The sequence below is a fragment of the Cyprinus carpio genome, chromosome A18 (genome assembly GCF_018340385.1).
Source record: "Cyprinus carpio isolate SPL01 chromosome A18, ASM1834038v1, whole genome shotgun sequence".
Taxonomy (NCBI): Eukaryota; Metazoa; Chordata; class Actinopteri; order Cypriniformes; family Cyprinidae; genus Cyprinus; species Cyprinus carpio.
In genome coordinates, this window is record NC_056589.1 from 28,192,778 (window position 1) to 28,214,759 (window position 21,982).

Below are 21,982 nucleotides of genomic sequence, written 5' to 3' on the forward strand. Positions count from 1 at the left end.
TATTGCACATATTTCTTTAATGCACACTCTTTTTTTTCACAAAACAGGTGTAAAAATCATTGAAGGAGGGACCCAAACTACATCTACAGACCAGAAGATCATAGAAACACAAGGATGCAAGGACTCCTGAACACCAGACAGGAATAAAACACCTAGCAACCATCCACAACACCCTAGCAACCACTTAGCAACGACTCAGAACACTGCATCAACTGTACAGTAATTCCCTCACAACTACTCACAACATGGAAAGACAAAAACCACCACAAACACCATAGCTTGGGCCTTATGAAATCTCTTTTATTTTTCCTAAATTTCATTTAATGTTTTCCCAAATTCCATTTTTATTTTTTTCTGGATTCTGTTTTAATGGTTTGATTAAATCTGAATAATCATCAAACGTATGTCGAATTAATTTAATTCATCAAACTTTGAAAATATAATAATTGATCAAAATTGCAACAATAATAGTTCCCATGAAATGTTTTTTTTTTCTCAGAAATTCTTATTTTCAAAAACTTGTAATGAAATGAATGCATAACATTTTTATTACATTTAAATTAATTTTAATCTAATTTTACTGAGTGTATTAAATTGCATTAAACTTAATAAATCTTAAATATATATATATTTAAGAGAAATTGTAACTTTTTTTATTACTGTTTGGGAATTAATGGACAAAAGATTGTGTGAAATTGTAAAAATTGCAACATAAATAAATATTGTAAAATAATGTTAATACTTTTAAAGGACATTCTGCTGTCCAGTTGTAATTTATTTCTGTCATAATTTCTTCAAGTTAAACTGAACTTTTATTTTGGCGGGTTGTAGTAAAGACAGACCTTTGAGTTCTGTGTAATTGTTTTTATCGAAAGAAATGGTGAAATGTGAAACTGTGCCACTCATTCATTCACTCTTTCCCTCTTTATATCTTCTCCAACTCTTTAACTTTCAGTTTTTGCATCCCTCGTCTCTGAACAGATGGTGCACCATGTGTTGAACTGCCCATGTCGAGGAGGGCATCAGGGAAGGGACTGAGGTCTGCCCATGCCGTGGACATGAGGGACCTGCCTGACACACCGTACTGCCCGCTGACCACAAGTGAGGTGAGGTCAACCACTCATACAGGACTGTAAGTAGTGCAACTACAAAAACAACTCAATTTTCTGAAGTCTGGAGCACAAACGCTGCATGATGACGCACAGCCTCAAGTTTAATACTTGGGGTTGTTTCAAAAAGCCCTTCTGAATTTAATTTCAATCATCGGCGCTAAAACTCCCTGTCAGTGAATATTAAAATCTGGGCTCTCGAGTCGGTTGTTTATGGGCCGTTATAAGTGCATTATTGTGAATTAAAGTAGCCGGCAGGAACTGCGGTAATCATGTTAGTGTGCTGAGATGAGTTTAGAAGTGTCACGCTGTCATCCAGCTGGACTGTGTTTTCTCCACACACTCATATTCTACATAATTGACTTTCTTCCTTCACAGATTTTCTTGCTTCCAAGCTTCATGAATATCCTGTTTTAACCTCGTAGTTTCAAAGTTTGGCTGGTTCACTCCCTAATTGAGTCTGTAGTTCTTATTCTATATTCTGTTCTTTCTACAATTCACTTTGGTGCTACTACATAGCGACCACCAAGCAAAGACCTGGAACCCACTCAGAACACCCTAGTATCGTGGTTGTAACTTTTGCATGGACAAACACCATTAACATTTGTAGAAGTTAGTTATTTTTACTATTCACTCTGGCACTAGTACCTAGCAACACCCTGGAAACCCCCTACAACACCCTAACACTGTAGTAGGGATTTTTGCATGGGCAAACAACATTAACATTTTAAAAATCTAGTTATTTATACAATTTACTTTGTTGCCACTGCATAGCAAACACCTAGCAACACTCTGGAAACCACCTACTGTATATAAACCCTACAACCACTTAGCAACACCCTGGAAACCAACTACACCACCATAGTATCATGGTTGTATCTTTTGCATGGGCAAACACCATTCAAATTTGTAAAATCTAGTTTTTTTTTAAAGATCTCTCTGGCACTAGTACCTAGCAACACCATGAAAACCACTCAGAACACCCTAGTAACCACCTAGCAACGCCCTAGAAACCAGTCACAACACTCATTCACATTTTTAACATCTAGTTATTGTTAAAGTTCACTTTGGTACCACTACATAGCAACCACCTAGCAACACCCTGGAACCCACTCGCAACACTCTAGTACTGTTACAATTCCCTTTGTTGCCATTGCATAGCGAACACCTAGCAACACCCTGGAAACCACCTACAACACCATAATATCATGGTTGTATCTTTTGCATGGGCAAACACCATTAAAATGTATACATTTGAGTTATTTTTTAAAGTTCACTCTGGCACTAGTACTTAGCAACACCATGAAAACCACTCAGTACACCCTAGCAACCACCTAGCACCACCCTAGAAACCAGTCACAACACCCTAGCATCATGGTTTTGAGTTTTGCTTAGGCAAACATCATTAACATTTGTAAAATCAATTTTTTTTTACAATTAACTTTGGCGCTAGCAACACCCCGGAAACCACTCAGAACACCCTAGTAACCACCTAGCAATGCCCTAGAAACCAGTCACAACACTCTAGCATTGTGGTTATGATATTTGCATGGACAAATGTCATTCACATTTTTAAAAATCTAGTTATTGTTAAAATTCACTTTGGTGCCACTACATAGCAACCACCTAGCAACACCGTGGAACACTCTAGTACTGTTACAATTCACTTTGTTGAAAGTGACACCTAGCAACACCCTGGAAACCACCTACAACACCACAGTATCATGGTTGTATCTTTTGCATGGGCAAACACCATTAAAATTGGTAAAATTTGAGTTATTTTTTAAAGTTCACTCTGGCACTAGTACCTAACAACGCCATGAAAACCACTCAGTACACCCTAGCAACCACCTAGCACCACCCTAGAAACAAAAGTCACAACACCCTAGCATCATGGTTTTGACTTTTGCTTGGGCAAACACCACTAACATGTGTAAAAATTTATTTTATTATTATTATTTTTTTACAATTCACTTTGGCGCTAGTACCTAGCAACATCCTGGAAACCACTAGGAACATCCTAGTAACCACCTAGCAACGCCCTAGAAACCAGTCACAACACTCTAGCTTTGTGGTAATGACTTTTGCATGGGCAGATGCCATTCACATTTTTAAAATCTCGTTTTAAATGTGTTTAAAAAAAAATCTAATTTTAAAAGGTCCAATAACGTTGAAGCCACTACATAGCAACCACCTAGCAACACTCTGGAGACCACCCAGAGCATTTTAGCAACCACCTATCATTATCTTCATAAATTAGTTTTGGTGTCACTATAAAGCAACCACCTAACAACGCCCTGGAAACCACCCTAGTTTCGTGGTTGTGACTCTTGCATGAGAAAACACCATTAATGTTATAAAAATATTTATTTATATTTATTTTTGTCCTTATTTTAATTCCACAACAGAAGAAATTACACACTTCGCACATAATTCACACATCATGCTCATAAACAAGAGTCCCTGCAGTCTTGTCACCACGACTATAATGCAGCACCTTCGCAGGAAGCTTTCCCTGCTGTTTCTGCGATTTCCTCATTACGTTAACCAACTGGACGACACTCACCTTTTCCTGATATTGCCTGCGTGAGGAGTCCAGCGACTGGATCAGCGCCGTGGCGTGGCCGACAAACATGGCGTAGCAGGTCGCACCCACGATCATGCTGAGGATGGTCAGCCACACGTCCGTCATGCCGACAGGCGGATACATGCCATATCCAATACACAGCATGTGGCTCATGGCCTTGAAGAGAGCGTAAGAATACTGCTGACCCCACGTGTCGTTCTGAAGGAGAGAGAGACCATCACAAACTGTTTATGTCCTCCTGATAGATGACCTATACATACTGACATACCTTCATATTCATGATATATTCACAATGACTTTGCTGGTGATATAAAAATAAACAACATTGCAATATATATATTATATGATGATTATTCTTTATTTTTTTCAAATTCAAGAAAATTTTATTAGACTAATTTCTAAATTTTCAAGTTTGTCCAAGTTTTTTAAAACATAAAACAAAAACATTTGTAAATTGAAATAATAATTGTTAACCGAGATAAAATAAAACAAACAAAAAAAAATATTTCAGGCAAAGCAGCATTTCTGATTTTCATTTAGTTTAACTTGATGTACCAGAAGAACTAAAACTGAAACAAAAATTAATAAAAAAAAAACACGAACACATAAAATTACTAAAACTTTAACTAAAATGAAAATGGAAAATATAAAAATAAATACTGATTAAAAATATTAAAATAATAAATACTATAATAATCTCAATTATACAAAAATTACACCTATCTTACAAAAATGTTTTTATATTAAAATGCTTTATTAATTTAATTTATTAACTAAATGTACATATTTTTTACTTAGAATTGCAAATAAATGAATATAATTAAATATTAATATTCGTTGTGTTTATGAAATAAAAAATAGCGTTTCCTTGATTATTTTTAACTAGACCTTTACCATTTCTTGCTTTAAACATTTTGAATGCATAAATAGATCAAACATCATCAAAAGGTTGAAAAATATTAAGGAATAATCTTTTCAGCTGCACAAACCCACATGTATGAAACAAAAGTTCAAACGCTTCCAAATGACCGCATGCATATGAATCCAGTTTGACTCCTGAGAGTTTGTGGTGGGAGAAAACACAGTGACATAAAATGAAAACACGAATAAATGAGGCTGAAAAAGAGAAATCCGAGCTGGAGAAAAGTGGGTCAGCTATTTAGAAAGATGTGAAATTTCTGCGTATCTCTAAAATAGTGTATGAATTGCCCTTGTCCTGTGAGGAATCAATATTGGCTCCGTCTGAGGTGACATGTCCAGATTGCTTTCAGACTCATTTCTGTAGGGGCTCAATCCTGAGAGAGCGACAGCTTATTACAGCTCTCCAAAAAGAGGAAAAGATCATACTGTTTCATAATGACAGCCCTGTTACTGGAATAGCTGGATCTAACAACCTAAATGAGCTAAGACATTAAAAGTGGATCTGAAAAGAGACAGATACAGAAAAGGTAGTGTGGCCCTATTTGACTTTAATGCATGAGTATGTATTTAAAATAATGAGAGGAATGCATAAGTGCATTAAAGTGAAAATTTGAGTTAAAAACAGCTTTTGTCTTCTCTAGATGTGAACTGATGAACTGGAGTGGTGTGGATTATTGTGATGTTTTTATTAGACTCTCATTCTGACGGCACCCATTCACTGCAGAGACACTGATGCAATGCTACATTTCTACAAATCTGATGAAGAAACAAACTCATCCTAATCTTGGATGACCTGAGGATGTGCACAGTTTCAGCACATTTTCACTTTGGGTGAACTGACGTCACAAAATACAACTGTAAAGATGTAGAAATTTATTAGTAAATGTGAGCACTAAACTAAGTTCCCTTTCATGTCTTATTGCGCTTAAACTCTCAGATACACACAAAGTTATGTTAAAAACACACGAGTTATATAAACACAGTCGGTTATGTCTGTGAAGGTAAACAGCTGGGAAAGAAATCGCATGTTTATGTTAGATCTGTGTAATATACAGTATCTACTCCTGCCTACGCTGTTAATATGAGCCAAACAATAAATAAAAACAGAAAATCACTCACTGCTCTGGACTGAATAACTTCTGTAGCTTTAATAAGAAGACGGTTCTTACTTTTAAATGCTCTAGCGTGAAGATAAACATGACGGATTGTGTGCGGCTCATTCAGGGCGGGGTCTATGCTAATACGGCGGTGTCAGTCAACAGTCGTGGGCGGGGCCTGTTCAGTGTGATGTCACTTTGTACAGATTCTGTGAACAGCTTGTTCTGAGACACTGCTTATGATTTATGGGGATTAAAAAAAAGGAGCACGTGTTTTTTTATTATTAAAGGGTGGTTGTGTTCACACACTGCCAACACACATTTATATCCAAACATTTTATATATATATAACATTTATTAATAATAGAATATTTATATGTTAGTGCTGTCAAACGATTAATCGTAATTAAATTGCATCCAAAATAAAAGTTTTTGTTTACATAATACATGTATGTGTGCTGTGTATATTTATGAAATATATATAAATACAGAAACATGCATGTATATATTTGAGAAAAATGTTTATATGTATATAAATAGATTTATTTATAATATAAATTACATGAATATAAATATAGACATGTAAAAACATGTAAATATTTTCAAAATATATACTGCATGTGTGTGTATTTATATATATATATTATATATATATATATATATATAATATATATATATATATATATATTTATAAATGCATAACAAAAATAAATTTTATATATGTGTGTATTTTTAAATGAATAACTTTTATTATTTTTGTGATTTGTGTATTTTTATATTTTTTTTATAAATGCATAACAAAAATATAAATATAAATAATTATAAGGTATTTCAAAAAAAGTATGTCATCGCATCTTGATGTACACAAAGCAAAATATCAGATAATTGATAAAAAAATAATTTAAACCTGTGCAAAAAAATAGATTCACGATGGGAAACACATAAGTTAAAAACAAAATATTTTTTACCGTCATAACACACACGGTCATACCGGCTCTAATTCATGGTGAGGATAAAATGTGCATACTCTGATTAATCAGCACTGAGTAGGTGAAACATGCAGATGCTTCGAAGGGGTTGTGAAGAGCCCTGATCCTGTGTTTGCAAACACTCACCACCATCTTGTTCTTGGACACCCAGCAGTCGGCGGGGAAGTCCTGAAGCATCGGCACCAGGAACTGCAGACAGCCATCCCAGTGACAGAGCAACAGCATCATTCCAATCAAGTTGACGATTCGCACCATTGCACTGGCCAGGTCATAGGTCATATGAAATATCTGAACGGGGACAGAAGCAGAGACAGGACATGCTGGACACAAGCCGTCACACTCAGATCAATCTGAACATCAGTGACATTTGAAACAGGGCACAATGCCACACACATGAAACTGGGAAATGGCACTTTAAGAGATTGCAATTACTTAGACATGCATTTTTAATGGATTGAACTGAAACAAATTATATGATGCACATATATATAAAACTCTTTATTTAAAAATAATTGCGACAGTGTATATGATTTGATTTAATAGTTTGCACTAGTAAAAACAACAACTTTAAATTCAATGTAACTGATATGCAAGACTGCACAATAAGGTTTCATTTGTTAACATCAGTTAAGTTTAACATTTATTTCTACATTATTAAAATCAAAAGTTGTATCATTAGTTAATGTAACTACTGTATGTGAACTAACATGAACATTTTTATTACTTGACATTAATAAAGGTTAATAAATGCTGTAGAAATATATTGTTCATTGTTAGTTAATGTAATATTTAATGCATTATTAACGAATGAGAACTAATTGTCGAGCGTTACCTATCATTTTCTTAGAATTGATCATTTATACTATATATTATATAATTTAATTATTAATTAACGTAATGGTTAATATGTAAATAAAAGTGTAAATCACATAAAATTAATTATAAAAAATTATAAAATTTTATATATGATCAATGAAATGTAAAGTATATATATATAAAATTTAACTATATAATTTAATAGTTAATTTGTACATAAAAATAAATATATGTAATGAAAAATGCACATATTTATATATATATATATATATATATATATATTATACACACACACACATCCAATTTAATTAAAGAATTTAATAGTCAATAAATACTGTATATGTAAATTAAATTCACATTTAATTATACAAATTTATATGGATTATAAAATTAAATAATATGTTAAAAATATTGAATATATAAATATATTATATTAATTGTATTATATTTAATATTACTATTAATAGATATTAAATATATTAATATGTAGTAAACATATTTAAATGAATATATAATTAAAAGAATCATAATTCTGAATGAATGAGTGTGTGTGTGTGTGTGTGTGTGTGTGTGTGTGTGTGTGTGTGTGTGTGTGTGTGTGAGTGTGTGTGTGTGTGTGGTGTGTGAGTGTGTGTGTGTGTGTGTGTGTGTGTGTGCGTGTGAGTGTGTGTGTGTGTGAGTGTGTGAGTGTGTGTGTGTGTGTGTGTGTGTGTGTGTGTGTGTGTGTGAGTGTGTGTGTGTGTGTGTGTGTGTGCGTGCGTGTGAGTGTGTGTGTGAGAGAGAGAGTGTGTGTGTCTGTGTGTGTGTGTGTGTGTGTGTGTGTGTGTGTGTGTGTCAGAGACATGGCTTCTTTCTGAATCACTAACAAATTAAATCATTGAAAACAGGTCAGAACAAGTCTGGTGTCCTTCCTTCCTGCCATGAGAGACAGAGAGAGAGAGAGAGAGAGAGAGAGAGAGAGAGAGAGAGAGAGAGAGAGCTGAAGAAAGGCTGAAGGAGCGAGTGAGTGATTGGTTAATCCGAATGCTAAGTATCCTCTCGAGAAGCCGCCGGTCAGCTGGATGTTAATGGCCTCTACAATTGAAAGCTACTTAACTACACCGGTGCTTATTAAAAACTACTTTAAAACACAGCTTTTAAAAGCTTATGTGAGAGGAATATGCTCACATGATGCTATTGTTATTGAGCGATGAAAAAAAAGCCATATAAAACAGTCTCTCTCTCTCTTTCTCACTGTCTGTCAATGTCTCTCGTCCACAATCAGAAGGTGATTATTGTTCGTATGTTTGTCTTTAATAACTGTTTCCTCTGCCAGGACAGTGTAATGACAAACAGAGCATTACGTCGCTCGTCGCTCTGGCTCTTTCTGAGGGAAACAGCATGAGCTCGGATTAAATAATTGGCTCTCTGTAACATTAACTAGGTGTAAAAGCATCTGAATTAATCATGGAGCGTTGTGTAAAAGTCACCCTCATTACAGACTGCTGCATCACCGCAGAGAGACAGACAGCCAGAAAACACTAGAGCTAAAAACAGAAAGACATTTCAGATAAAAGTGATAATGCAAACTAATGGATCACATGAATGTGCCTCTAAATGCCAGCGTTTCATTCAGCTTTGGGCTCGATGACAAACAAAGACGACCAAGACGATCAAAAAGAAAAGAGTTCAGTTAGTTGTATTAATATTACATTTAAAACTTAATCACAAATCAATAACAACAACAAAAACATGTTTAGGTTAAAAATATAATATCAATATCAATATTATATTGAAATTAATATTCATGCTAATAATGTTGTTACAATAATACTACTACTTTTAAGTTTTAATATTACTACTAATACATTATTATTATTTTTAATTGCTGATGATGATACTAATAATTTATTACTATTATTAGCATTAGAATTAAAACTTAAAAACTAAACAATAACATAATAATATTTAATAATATGATAAAGTATTATTATTGTAATTTTTATGTTATTTTTTGTTTTTACATTTCAATACAACTACTACTAATAGTAATACGTTGTTATTATTATTATTTTACTAATCATTAATAATAATAATAATAATAATAATAATAATAATAATAATAATAAATTATTATTATTATTATTAGTAGTAGTACTAGTATTAAAACTTAAAGTAGCAGTAGTAGTATAGTTATTATTAATATTAACATTGAAATAATAATAATAATAATAATAATAATAATAATAATAATAATAATAATAATAATAATAATAATAATAATATGCTAAACTATTATTATTATTATTATCTGTCCGAATAGTATAAATATTGATATTCATGATTATTATAAAACCATTATTTTATTTTTAATCATTTAAATTGATTTTTAATTTATTTTAAAATATCATGATTTTGGTGGGTTCATCAAGTGTTTGTGTTTTTATTTTATTTTTTATTTTTTATCAGAAAACAAATAGATCCATTGATGTCACTGACTCTGACTTCCTGGATTGCATGAATGCATTAAAACGTCAAATTATAGCATCATTTATGCTGATGTTGCTTTTGGACACAAGACCTATAGTGAAGATCTGAAGCATCCAATAGATTTAGTGTGGACCGGTCTTCAAGTTTTTCAATTACATTAAAATGTCATCTGCAGTTTTATTACCCATAAAAGACTTTGTAATGTCACTCAAAGCTGTGGATAAATCCAGCAGACAGACTCACAAGGGTTTTGAACACAGCCAAAGGATTGCTGAAATGGAAACAGACTGCAGCGCAATTAAAATGAGAAGTGCTCTGGGTAGATTGTGAAAATCCTCTCTAATATGGGTGTATTATAAAGTCATTATTGTGAATCAGGGGAATGAAGACTATAATGTGTCTTGTCTGAATGGCGAGGGACAAATCTACAAACGTATAAATCACCAAAACAACATGAACAATGAAAATGAACAATCTTCTATGATGTGCAACACAAACATCTCTGTTAAAATCCCTTTAAATCAAGTGTTTCTCAGCGCCTGCAGACCTAAACAAACCTACTGGAGGTGATGAACATCCAGTCAAAGTTACATGCAGTCTGAGCCTTCATAAAAATAATAATAACAATATTCATCCATTGGCAGCTATGTCACTAAAAACACTTGGGTTTTGAATTTGTTTAGAATAGCACATCAACTACTATTTAAAATATATATATAAAAATTAAACAAACAAATTCAAATGAATAAAAATAAATAAATAAATTAATTAATTAATTAACTAAAAGAAATTAATTAAAATGCTTATGTTTAGAATGGCACATCACATATTTGAAAAAGAAAAATTAATTAAAATAAATGAATATAAAGAAATAAAAGAAATAATTAAAATGTTTATTTAGAATGGCACAAAACCTATTTGAAAAAAATAAATAAAATATAGAATAAAATATATAAAATATTATAATAATATAATACATTAAAATTAATTAGAATAAATAAATAAATTAAAAACTTTGTTTAAAATACCTCCTACCCTTAAAAAAAAAACAATTAAATAAATAAAATAAATAACTTAAAATTGATTAAAATACATTAATGCATGAAAATAAATACATAATAATAAATAAAATAAATTAAAATTTTTGTTTAGAATGGCACGGTACCCAATATTTGAAAAAATTAAAATAAAACAAAACTGATCCATCAAATTTAATTAAAATAAAACTGAAATGAATTAAAAGAAATAAAAGAAACAATTAAAATTTGTTTAGAATGACATATAACCTACTATTAAAAAAGTTATAAAATTAATTAAAATAAATACAATAATTAATGAAATTATGAAAATACATTTTTTAAATAAAATAATATTTAAAATAAATAAATTAAAATAAATTAATTAAAATGTTTATGTTTAGAACGGCACATCATCTACTATTTAAAAAAATGGGGAGTCTCTAAACAATATTGCAGTTACTCACACACAGTGTTCACTGTATACTGCACATGTTATTGTTCCTTTGCATGTATTGTGTATAGTATACAAACTGAATCCTGGATGATAAGGGTGTTTGTTTCTTTATTTACATGGTTTTAGAGCTCGTCTGCTGTGTGCATATTTATATTACACATTCACATTTGTCTTACATCCCTTAATACGCTGTTAAACCCAGTTTCTACCTCCTCCTGCAGACTTCACCTCAGTCTATGTGTCAGGCGTGCGACTCCAAACCAGCCTTGATTGACTAGATTTGTGTCTTTGAAGAACCTCAGGGAGCTCTGCACCATCCTGAACATTACGCTCTGCATCCAATCGCTGCGACACCAGCCATAAATCAGAACAATCCCAGATGCCGATATTAATAGAGATGGACTCCCTGCCTTCACTCAATAAACAAACACAGATGGCCCATCACCGAAGCTCCACGGCCGCCTTCGAAGCGATCCCTCACGCAAACTCTGGCCATTGAGAAGCGCTCAGAGCCGTTCGGTTCACGCAGAGAGAACGCTTAAGCTTCGTCGTTAGCAGAATACGGGCGAGAGGGACTGCTTCAGCTCTTAAAAACATCCACTCAATTAAAACTCTCAGCGATGGCCCCAAAACACCTCTGAAAGCAAAGTTTGCTCGGATGGAGTAACTCATTAAGTTTGATTTAATAACGTGCTGACTAACTGGATTCATATTACTACTGTGTGTGTGTGTGTGTGTGTGTATATATATATATATATATATATATATATATATATATATATATATATATAGTATAAATAATAAAAAAATACAGTAAAATTATTTACAATAAAATAAATAAAAATAAAGTGCTTCTGTTTAGAATGGCACATCACCTACTATAAAAAAAAAAATACCTTAAAATTGAAACAAATCAACAAATAAATAAATAAATGTTTTAATTAACTGATTAACATGCAGTTAAACACATGTAATGATAAATAATATAAATAATGAATTTAAAGAAAGCAAATTTGATGTATGCAAAATTACTGATTTTTTGATAAGATCATGTGACTGACATAGGCTGCATTTATTTGATCAAAAATACAGTAAAAATTGTGAAATATTATTACAATTTAAAACAGCTGTTTTCTATGTGAATATCTGTTAAACTGTAATTTATTTCTGTGATGTGCAGCTGAATTTTCAGCATCATGACTCCAGTCTTCAGTTTCACATGATCTTCAGAAATCATTCTAATATGATGATTTGCTGCTCAAGAAACATTTCTGATTATTATCAATGTTGAAAACAGTTGTGCTGCACAATATTTTTGTGGAAACTGTGATACGTTTTATTTTTCAGGATTATTATAAAATACACAGAGACAGTCAAAGGTCTTCCTTTAAACAAAATGAAGGTTTAATCAGACTAAATTATATTATATTATATTATATTATATTATATTATATTATATTATATTATATTATATTATATTATATTATATTATATTATATTTTTTACAGCATTAAACTAAATTAAATTAAATCAACTGGGCCTATTTTAATATCATTTGTATTATTATTTTACATTATATACAATTTTAAGTAAAAAAAATAATATTAATGTATTCTCTAATCATGTTATTATTATTATTATTATATGACATGATTATTATTATAGGAGGAATATATCACTAATGTACTGCTCTGCAAGCGTCATCTTAACAAATGCTGCTCTGAGAACGAGTCTTTCCCACATATCCAGTGTTTCAGACACGTTTTGTGTTTCTAACAGGAGCGGGTCGATTAGGAACCGCGTGTCGCTGTAGAAGAGCACACGCTGTCGTGAGAGAGAGAGACTAAACGAGGCAGCAGCGGCGATCAAATCACCATCCACATGAGCACCAGAGAAAATCACAGCCTAATGTTAGCACTCTACTTGGAAATATTCATTAATTGATACGTGTAAGACTCAACACTTCGATTTCTGCCCGAGCTCCCAGACCGGCTGGAAGTGAGAGTCCCGAAGCATATGCTGCTTCCAGCCTGAGGTTTCTGAGAACTACATGGATGCAGTGTCGTCTTCTAAAAGCACAAATGAGATCGCTTCTGTATCTCAACCACTTCTGCACAGCAGCAGATCTCACAAATGTTTTCAAACTATACTCATATCTGCATGTATTTATGTTAATATTAGGAGAAACACCAAAGACTGAATCTAAAATGACACATAATTAAGAACTCAGTGAAGGAACAGTTCACCCAAAATACAAAAAGTCATCATAGTCATATTATATATTAATAAATAAATAAATAAATAAAAAAGATTGTATACATTAGATTAGAGAAGTGTTAAAAGAAATGTAAATTAATAATAATAATAATAATTATTGTTATTATTAATTTTTGTGGCTGTGTTGTCTGGCGTTTTTGAAGGTCAGAAGGGCTTGAGTCCTAATTAAATTAAAATAAATGTACAATAATAATAATAATAATAATAATAAGTACATATATTATATTATATTATATTATATTATATTATATTATATTATATTATATTATATTATATTATATTATAATTACTTTTATTAATCTTTTTTTGTGGTGGTGTTGTCTGGCAAATGTACATTAATAATAATAATTATTATTATTATTATTGTTATTATTAATTTTTATGTTGTCTGGCGTTTTTAAGGTCAGAAGTGCTTGAGTCCTAATTAAATGAAAATAAATGTACAATAATAATAATAATAATAATAATAATAATAGTTTTTTCAATTACATATATTATATTGTAATAATTATAACTACTTTTATTAATCTTTTTTTGTGGTGGTGGTATTGTATGGCATTTTTGAAGGTCAGACGTTTTTTAGAATTATTAAAAGGATCATACATTAATAATAATAATAATAATAATAATAATAATTTTTTATGGTTGCGTTATATGGCATTTTTGAAGGTTAGAAATGATTGTGTATATTTAGATTTATTCAAAGAAATGCACATTGATAATAATAATAATTTTTCATTTTATTGTTATTATTATTTTATAATTTTATAATAATATTTTATATATTGTTTTTATTATGAATTTTTGTGGCATTGTCTAGCATTTCTGAAGGTCTGAAGTGTTTGAGTCCTACAGTAATTCAATTATTGTGTATATTATTTTTTAGAATTATTAAATGAAATGTCGATTATTAGATTATATTATATTGTTAATTTTCGTGGCAGTGTTGTCTGGCCTTTTTGAAGGTCAGAAGTGTTTGAGTCCAAATTTAATTATTGTGAAAAGCAGAGTTTGAGCATCTCAGATGTCCTTGAAATGTACAGACTGCACACATCAGCAGCGTATACAGGAATACTCTACACTTAAAACACAACATTTTGGAACCTCTCACCTCCTCCCATTGATGGATGTAGCGTATGAGCCGCGAGAGCCGCAGCAGTCGCAGCAGACTGAGGATCTTCGCGAAGCGTACGATCCGCAGAGCGCGCGCCGTCTTGTAGAAATCCGAATCGATGCGCGTCTCCACAATGAGGAAGATGTAGTCCACGGGATGGAGGAGATGAAGTCCACCACGAACCACGAGCGCAGATATTTGATCTTGATCCGCTGAGGGTCCAGAATGATCTCCGCGTTGTCCTCCTTTACGATCCCCGTGCGGAAGTTCAGCACCAGGTCCATGAGGAAGAAGGTGTCGGAAACCACGTTGAAGACGATCCACGGCGGCGTGTGCTCGTCCTTGAAGAAGGTGATGCCCACGGGAATGATGATGAGATTTCCCACCATCAGGAGGAGCATGGTGAGATCCCAGTAGAACCTGGAGGAGAGTTACAGCCAGAAGTCAGTGCATTTAAACACCGTAAAATTTAGCGCCAAATAAAAAGTGTTGATGTCTGTTCCACAAACGCCGGGTGTTCTGGGTGTTTAGTTTTTCACCCAAAAATAACTATTTGCTGAAATTCGCTCATTCTCAGGCCATCCAAGTTTAGGATGAGTTTGTTTCTTCATCAGATTTGGAGAAATGTAGCACTGCATCAGTGTCTCAGCAATGGATGCTCTGCAGTGAATGGGTGCCGTCAGAATGAGAGTCCAAACAGCTGATAAAAACATCACAATAATAATCCACAGCACTCCAGTCCATCAGTTAACATCTGACAAAAGCTGAAACACATCCAGCATTAAGATGTTTTTTTTAACTAAAATATGAGTATATAATCCATAATAATGCTGGACTGGAGTGCTGTGGATTATTGTGATGTTTTTATCAGCTGTTTGGACTCTCATTCTGACGGCACCCATTCAGTGATGCAATGCTACATTTCTCCAAATCTGATGAAGTACATGTTCATTTTTGGGTGAACTATTCCTTTAACCGTCAACCAGTGCTCCAGACTAATATTTGAGAGTTCTACAGATGATGGCGCCTGGAGCAGATGTGTAAAATTACTATTGTTTTGCATTAATAAGTGCAGTTACTAATAATATTACACATTTATTTCTTGGTAAAGCACTGAGTTTGAGTTGGGAAGCTCACAAAATGTACTTTTATTAACAACAGTAATGTGCAAAATCAATTTTTATAGAAAATGAATATAATCTACTCTTATTAAATGTATCACTATTCTTCTATAGGATTATACTGAACGACAACTTCAGTGATTATAATAGGAACGCACTTTGTGTGATTCAGTCTCACACTGAAGAAAACAGTTTTTCAAGGCACAAAAAAAGTGCAAACTTCTTGACGATTTTATTTTTTATAATAGTGATTTTATCATTTCAAAATATAAAGCAAAAATTAGAAATGAATGACTAAAAGCCAATAAGTGCTCCTCTGCTGCCATCTACTGGTTATAATGGTGATTTGACATTATTATTTTTATTTTTTATTTTACACAAGCGTTTGTTTACCACAAAGTATATTTTGATCATCCCATTAAAAATAACATTAAAATTTGATAATTTTTAGAGCTTTAAAGTGCTGGAAATAGTTGCTTGAAAGTCACTAAAAAGTGCTTGAATTTCTCTCTCTAAAGGTTGTACAAACCCTAAAAAATGAATAATGTAAGAACATCTGACTATTTCTGCCACAACACAATGGCTATAGTTAGCGTTACTACTTCTGGCATTGTGCGTCAGCGCTGTTTGATTTGTTTATAACAGAGAATTCTGTGCAGAGTTCGAATGCTTCTTGCTAGATCTCGCAGCCAGGGTTGCCAGATTGGGCCGTTTTTAATTTAAATGTGCGGGTGGACAAAATTTGGGCTGGTTTGGGATCAGTTTGGCGGTTTTCAAACATTTAAACTGTATAGGCTTATTGGTTAACAAACAAACCCAAGTGTGCATGTGACACACGGCCACTGCTGATTCAGCTGATGTTGACCGCTGCACTTTTATCCAGTAACTAGGGACCAGCTGTCAGATCACAAAGCCAGTGTAGCCTAAGTTACACAGTAAAGAGTGGGAGAGTGACTCGACTCTCAAAACATGAGTTATACCTGTGGAGAGAGATGACATGAAAGCTCTAATATTTTAAATCAGAGCACAAATTAATAATTTAATCAGAATTTTTACTGTATTATCATACAGTATGTATCGATACTGTCATGGTTTGTGCACGAATGAGTGCGAAATGCCTGCTAAATCACATTGCTTTTTCCGATCACTTATATTAGGCACTTTTTGCATTTAAATTGGCTTATTCTGACTGTTCACATTAAAAATGATGCATGTGTTTTTTTGTTTATTTGTTAATTGTTAATTTCTTGATTGCCGTTTTGACATTTCATTCGCTGTTTGATGTTTTTCATGTGCAACAGAAATGGCAGCACTTATGAGTTGGAAAACATGGTGGCTCACAAAATTTAGTTGCACTGGCAGAAAAGAAAGAAAAAAAAGGTTGCAGTATAGAGCCTTGCAGCGCCACTAAGAACCTTAACCTTCAACGAATGGTGTTTTTGAATTCAAACTAGCTCAAAGGCACATATTTGTAGTGTTTCACGACTAAACTATCAGCAGAAATGTTCAAACTGCAGTTTTTTTCTGCACATAAAGCACACATGCATGTGGTCATTTAATTACATACATGCATCAAAGCATATACTGTAGATCGGCAATAAAGCACTGTGGGGGAAAAAAGCCTAGATCAGATCAGCTGGCATATCTGGTGACCAGTTAAGAAGATTTAATCTCTTGTTACCAGTATACAGTATGTTTTGGATGCTTTCATGCTGGTTTAGCGTTGCTCAATCTGGTTTACATGCCACAACACTATCTTGACCTGGTTAGTTTTCACTCTATTTGGTCTTGTTTTCTAGCACGAATATCTAAACATTCTTAAATCAAGATAAAATTATTTGAAATGCACAACGGCAGATAAGAAGATAAGAAGTCTGTAAATGGGGTTTATGCTTAAAAAAATGCTTGTTTTTGGCAATCATGCTCACTTCATTTTGATACATTTCTCATAAAACATTCTAATCTAACACCATTTTGCATTTTAAATAAATGCATTTTGATTTAAGAATGTTTAGATACTTGTACTAGAAAACCAGACAAAAATACAAAGGATGAGCAGCACTTTCTGCAGTGTAAAAGCAGAATTGCTCATCCAAAACCAGTAAAAGACATTCTTAGAAGCAGATTCAAAAAGTGAATGCAAATATAGAGAATCAGCAGCACATAAATTCATATCCAGCTTTTTCATGAGCTCGCATAAATCACATAAAACATTGCACATCGTCACAATGCATAATTATTCAGAATGCAAATGCACGCATGCACCTTTGTGACTAAGGATATTCATTTCGGCGATAAATTCAAATACTATTCGCTGAGGATTCAGCTTATGAATCGCAAGCAGGATGCACTTGAGATTTCAGCCATGAATTATGTTCAGAAAGTCATGACGCTGGATTCCTCACCGATCTCAGCGGTAAACACTGGAGTTTAATGCATGCAGCGCGACCTCTCCCACCCTCAGGAGCGTCCACACGCATGTGTGTGTGTGTGTGTGTTTAGTTATAAATTGCACTCTTGGCCCAGTTGGTAATTGAATCTAGATTGGCTCTGTTGTTGGGTGATATATCCTCGCGGCTCTATAGAGAGAAGGTCAGTGTTGTGTAAGGCTCATCCGGTTCTGGTTGATTTACCCACCCAAGTTTAGGAAGCCCATAAAAATCCATCGTCGGTGTGAAAGACAATTTAAAGCAGGAAAAGTAAACAAAAGCGGTACGATTTGCTGGTATTTGAGGAAGTTTTCCACTGAGTTCAAACAGCTGTCATTCATTATTGTTTATTTATTGTTTCTTTTAACATTCAGCTATTTGTGGACGAATAAACACTAATTATAGTGGAAATTACACATATACACACACACACAACGGTCTGTGATGCCTGAGCTGTGATGTGGATGGAATACAACACACACACACACACACACACGGAAAACACTGACAGTAATTGGAATTCTTCAAAGTAGCGAGGGAATCCGGCGATTCGGATCGCTGTCAGGGTGTGTGTTATATTTAGTGAGACGTTTCTGACACTGTTCGCTTCAGCTGAGGTTTAAAACCCAGGAGAACATCACACACGTCACAGGAGCGGCACATTCAACACTCACAACATTTGTTCTTCAGCCTCAGTATTTCCCAGCACACACACACAACTTCGTCTGGACCTGACGAAGATTCAGAAGTGCAAAGCTTTGAAATCCAGACCTTTATGAAGTAACAAAGCAGCCATGAAGTTAATAAGGTCTCTGTTATTTGTTTCTTTATTGTATGTGATAAGTGTTTTTCTTGTTAAAGGTGTCATACGTGATTTCAGCCTTCTGTCACTATGGAAGCATGTTTCCACAACCGAATAATAAAAATAATATTAATAATAAAAAAAGAGTAGTTGCAGCTTTTTATCTTACAATTACTTGCATTTCTGAGAAGAAAAGTCTGTATGTGAGGTATAAAAAAGTCAGAAAAATTAGTCGGAATTGTGAGATAAATAGTTGCAATTACCTTATTTTTTATACAAAACTGCAAAATGTAAACTAGTCAGAATTGCGAGATGAAAACTCGGAATTGCGAGAAAAAAGTAATCTTGCAATTCTGATTTTTTTCTGATTGTGGGTTTATAGTTCGCAATTCTGAGAAAACTGTCTGTTTTTGTTCCTGTGGCATTTTTGTTTTCCGAAATTAGAAAATGTGAACTCAGAAGACAAAATTGCGAGATACTGTACAACCTCAAAACTTTCGTCTCATGTATATTAAAAGAAACATCAGATATCGATTCTTTAGTTATACATAATTAATAACTCCACTGAAAGAACAGCTCACCCAAAATAGAACAATTCTTTCATTCTATTGCAACTAAAATTAAAACTAAAATTATTAAAAATATTTTTGATAAAGAAGAAATAAAATAAAACTTACAAATTAGAAGAAAAACTTTGTGTCCTTGGCAACTAACTGAAATAAATAAGTACTAAAAATGACTCAAATTGAAATAAAAAAAAAAAAATATATATAATATATATATATATTATATATATATATATATAGAATATATATATTATATATATATATATATATATATATATATATATAATATTTAGAAAAAAACTAATACATATGACACACACATTACAAAACTATCACAATAAGAACTAAGTAAACAAACAAACAAATAAATATTTTTCAGCATATAAATAATACTAAAATAACACTTCCAAATAATCACCACCGGACTGTACAAGATATGAATGTGCAGAATGATTGACAGGCAGAAGGTTTTTCTGGTTGTTTTTGTTACTCTTTATAAAATATTAGACAAATAAGAAGGAAGGTGCACAGCAGAAATGCAAAGCTTGTTAAAGGACTTACATGAATTCTCTAAATCATTTTTCTAAGCGTTACCAGATGTTTAATGTTGTGATGGAGAACATTTCACCCTGAGATACAGGGATCTGGCCTGTTTTATTATAGGTAGAAACCCCAACATGGAGAAATGCGGCTCTATAGACAGTGAGTGTGTGTGTGTGTGTTTGCATACGTGTGTGCATTTAAAAGTCAATCTCATGCTCTGAGACAGAAATAGACTCCATCCAGTATTTACAGTGGTTCCTCTCTCGCGCGGCACACAGCGTATCTCTGACGTTAGACTACGAATTCCTCACACATCCAGAGAGAAGAAGAAAACAAGAGAGGGAAGACAACATACGACAAGAGGAACAGAGACAAACACACACACAGGAATCGAGCGAATCTTACAAACCTGTCAAGAACAAGCCCGCATTTCAACAAAATCAAAGGGACAGAAATAAGACATGATATTTTCAAAGGTAAAGTTTGTACTGTAAAGTTTTTGCCACTAGCAGCACAAAACAAAAATGAAAAAATAAACAGATTTGCTGAACAGCAAATGTTTCAATTAAACATATTCATCCCTATATTCCTGTTACTGTAATGCAGAAAAAATAATATTTAATCTGTCAAGTATTGGTAGTATTTGTTGTATTGTATTTGTTTATGTTGACTGAAACTATATACAGTATTACTTTTCAAAAGCTTGGGTTCAGTAAATTTTTTTTCAAGAAATTAATACTTTTATTCATCAAGGACGGATTCAATTTATCGAAAGTGACAGTAAAGACATTTATAATGTTACAAATGATTTCTATTTCAAATTAATGCTGTTTTTTTTTTTTCTATTCATCTGTGAATCCTGAAAAATAAAATGTATCACAGTTTCCATAAAAATATTGTGCAGCACGACTGTTTTCAACATTGATAATAATCAGAGATGTTTCTCGAGCAGCAAATCATCATATTAGAATGATTTCTGAAGATCATGTGACACTGAAGACTGGAGTAATGATGCTGAAAATACAGCTGCACATCACAGAAATAAATTACAGTTTAAAACATATTCACATAGAAAACAGATATTTGACATTTTAATAATATTTCACTGTTATTACTGTATTTATTGGATTTTTTATTTAATAAACGCAGCCTCAGTGAGCATATGAGACTTCTTTCAAAAACATAAAAATCTTACTGATCTCAAACTGGTATATAAAAAAGTGAAAAAAATGCCAATTAAGAAAATTAATGTGATGAAAATAATGTTACAATGCAAAAAAAAGTTCTTGAAAAATGCTTCATTTTATTTATACAAAACAAGTATTTTTTTTTTTTGTGAGGTGAAATGTAATATGGATGTGTTTCGCTGAGATTCACCTGTTTAGCTTTGGAAAAATTCAGTTAAAATGTGAAGAACAACAGATGGATGGAGAGAATATCCATTAACAGAAAGAGAAAAGGAGAAATGTCCACACACACACACACACACACACACACACACACACACACACACACAGACACAGAGAGTCCTGTTTCACTAAGAGGACGTCCATGACATGTTTTCACCTTTTGAGTGCCTCCAGCTACAAGATAAGCCTCTCTCTCTCTCTCTCTCTCTCTCTCTCTCTCACACACACACACACACACACACACACACACACACACACAC

The 21,982-nt window shown here is 32.9% G+C and overlaps 1 protein-coding gene across 1 annotated transcript in view; it reads right to left on the reverse strand.

The window, feature by feature from the left end:
* The window catches only part of LOC109110424 (potassium/sodium hyperpolarization-activated cyclic nucleotide-gated channel 3-like), a 71,673-nt gene that overhangs the window by 28,153 nt on the left and 21,538 nt on the right, over positions 1 to 21,982 (reverse strand). The window contains 4 exon segments of the mRNA XM_042775730.1: positions 3,676 to 3,894; positions 6,830 to 6,991; positions 14,850 to 15,010; positions 15,013 to 15,272. Of these exon segments, the coding sequence (XP_042631664.1) occupies positions 3,676 to 3,894; positions 6,830 to 6,991; positions 14,850 to 15,010; positions 15,013 to 15,272 (802 nt within the window).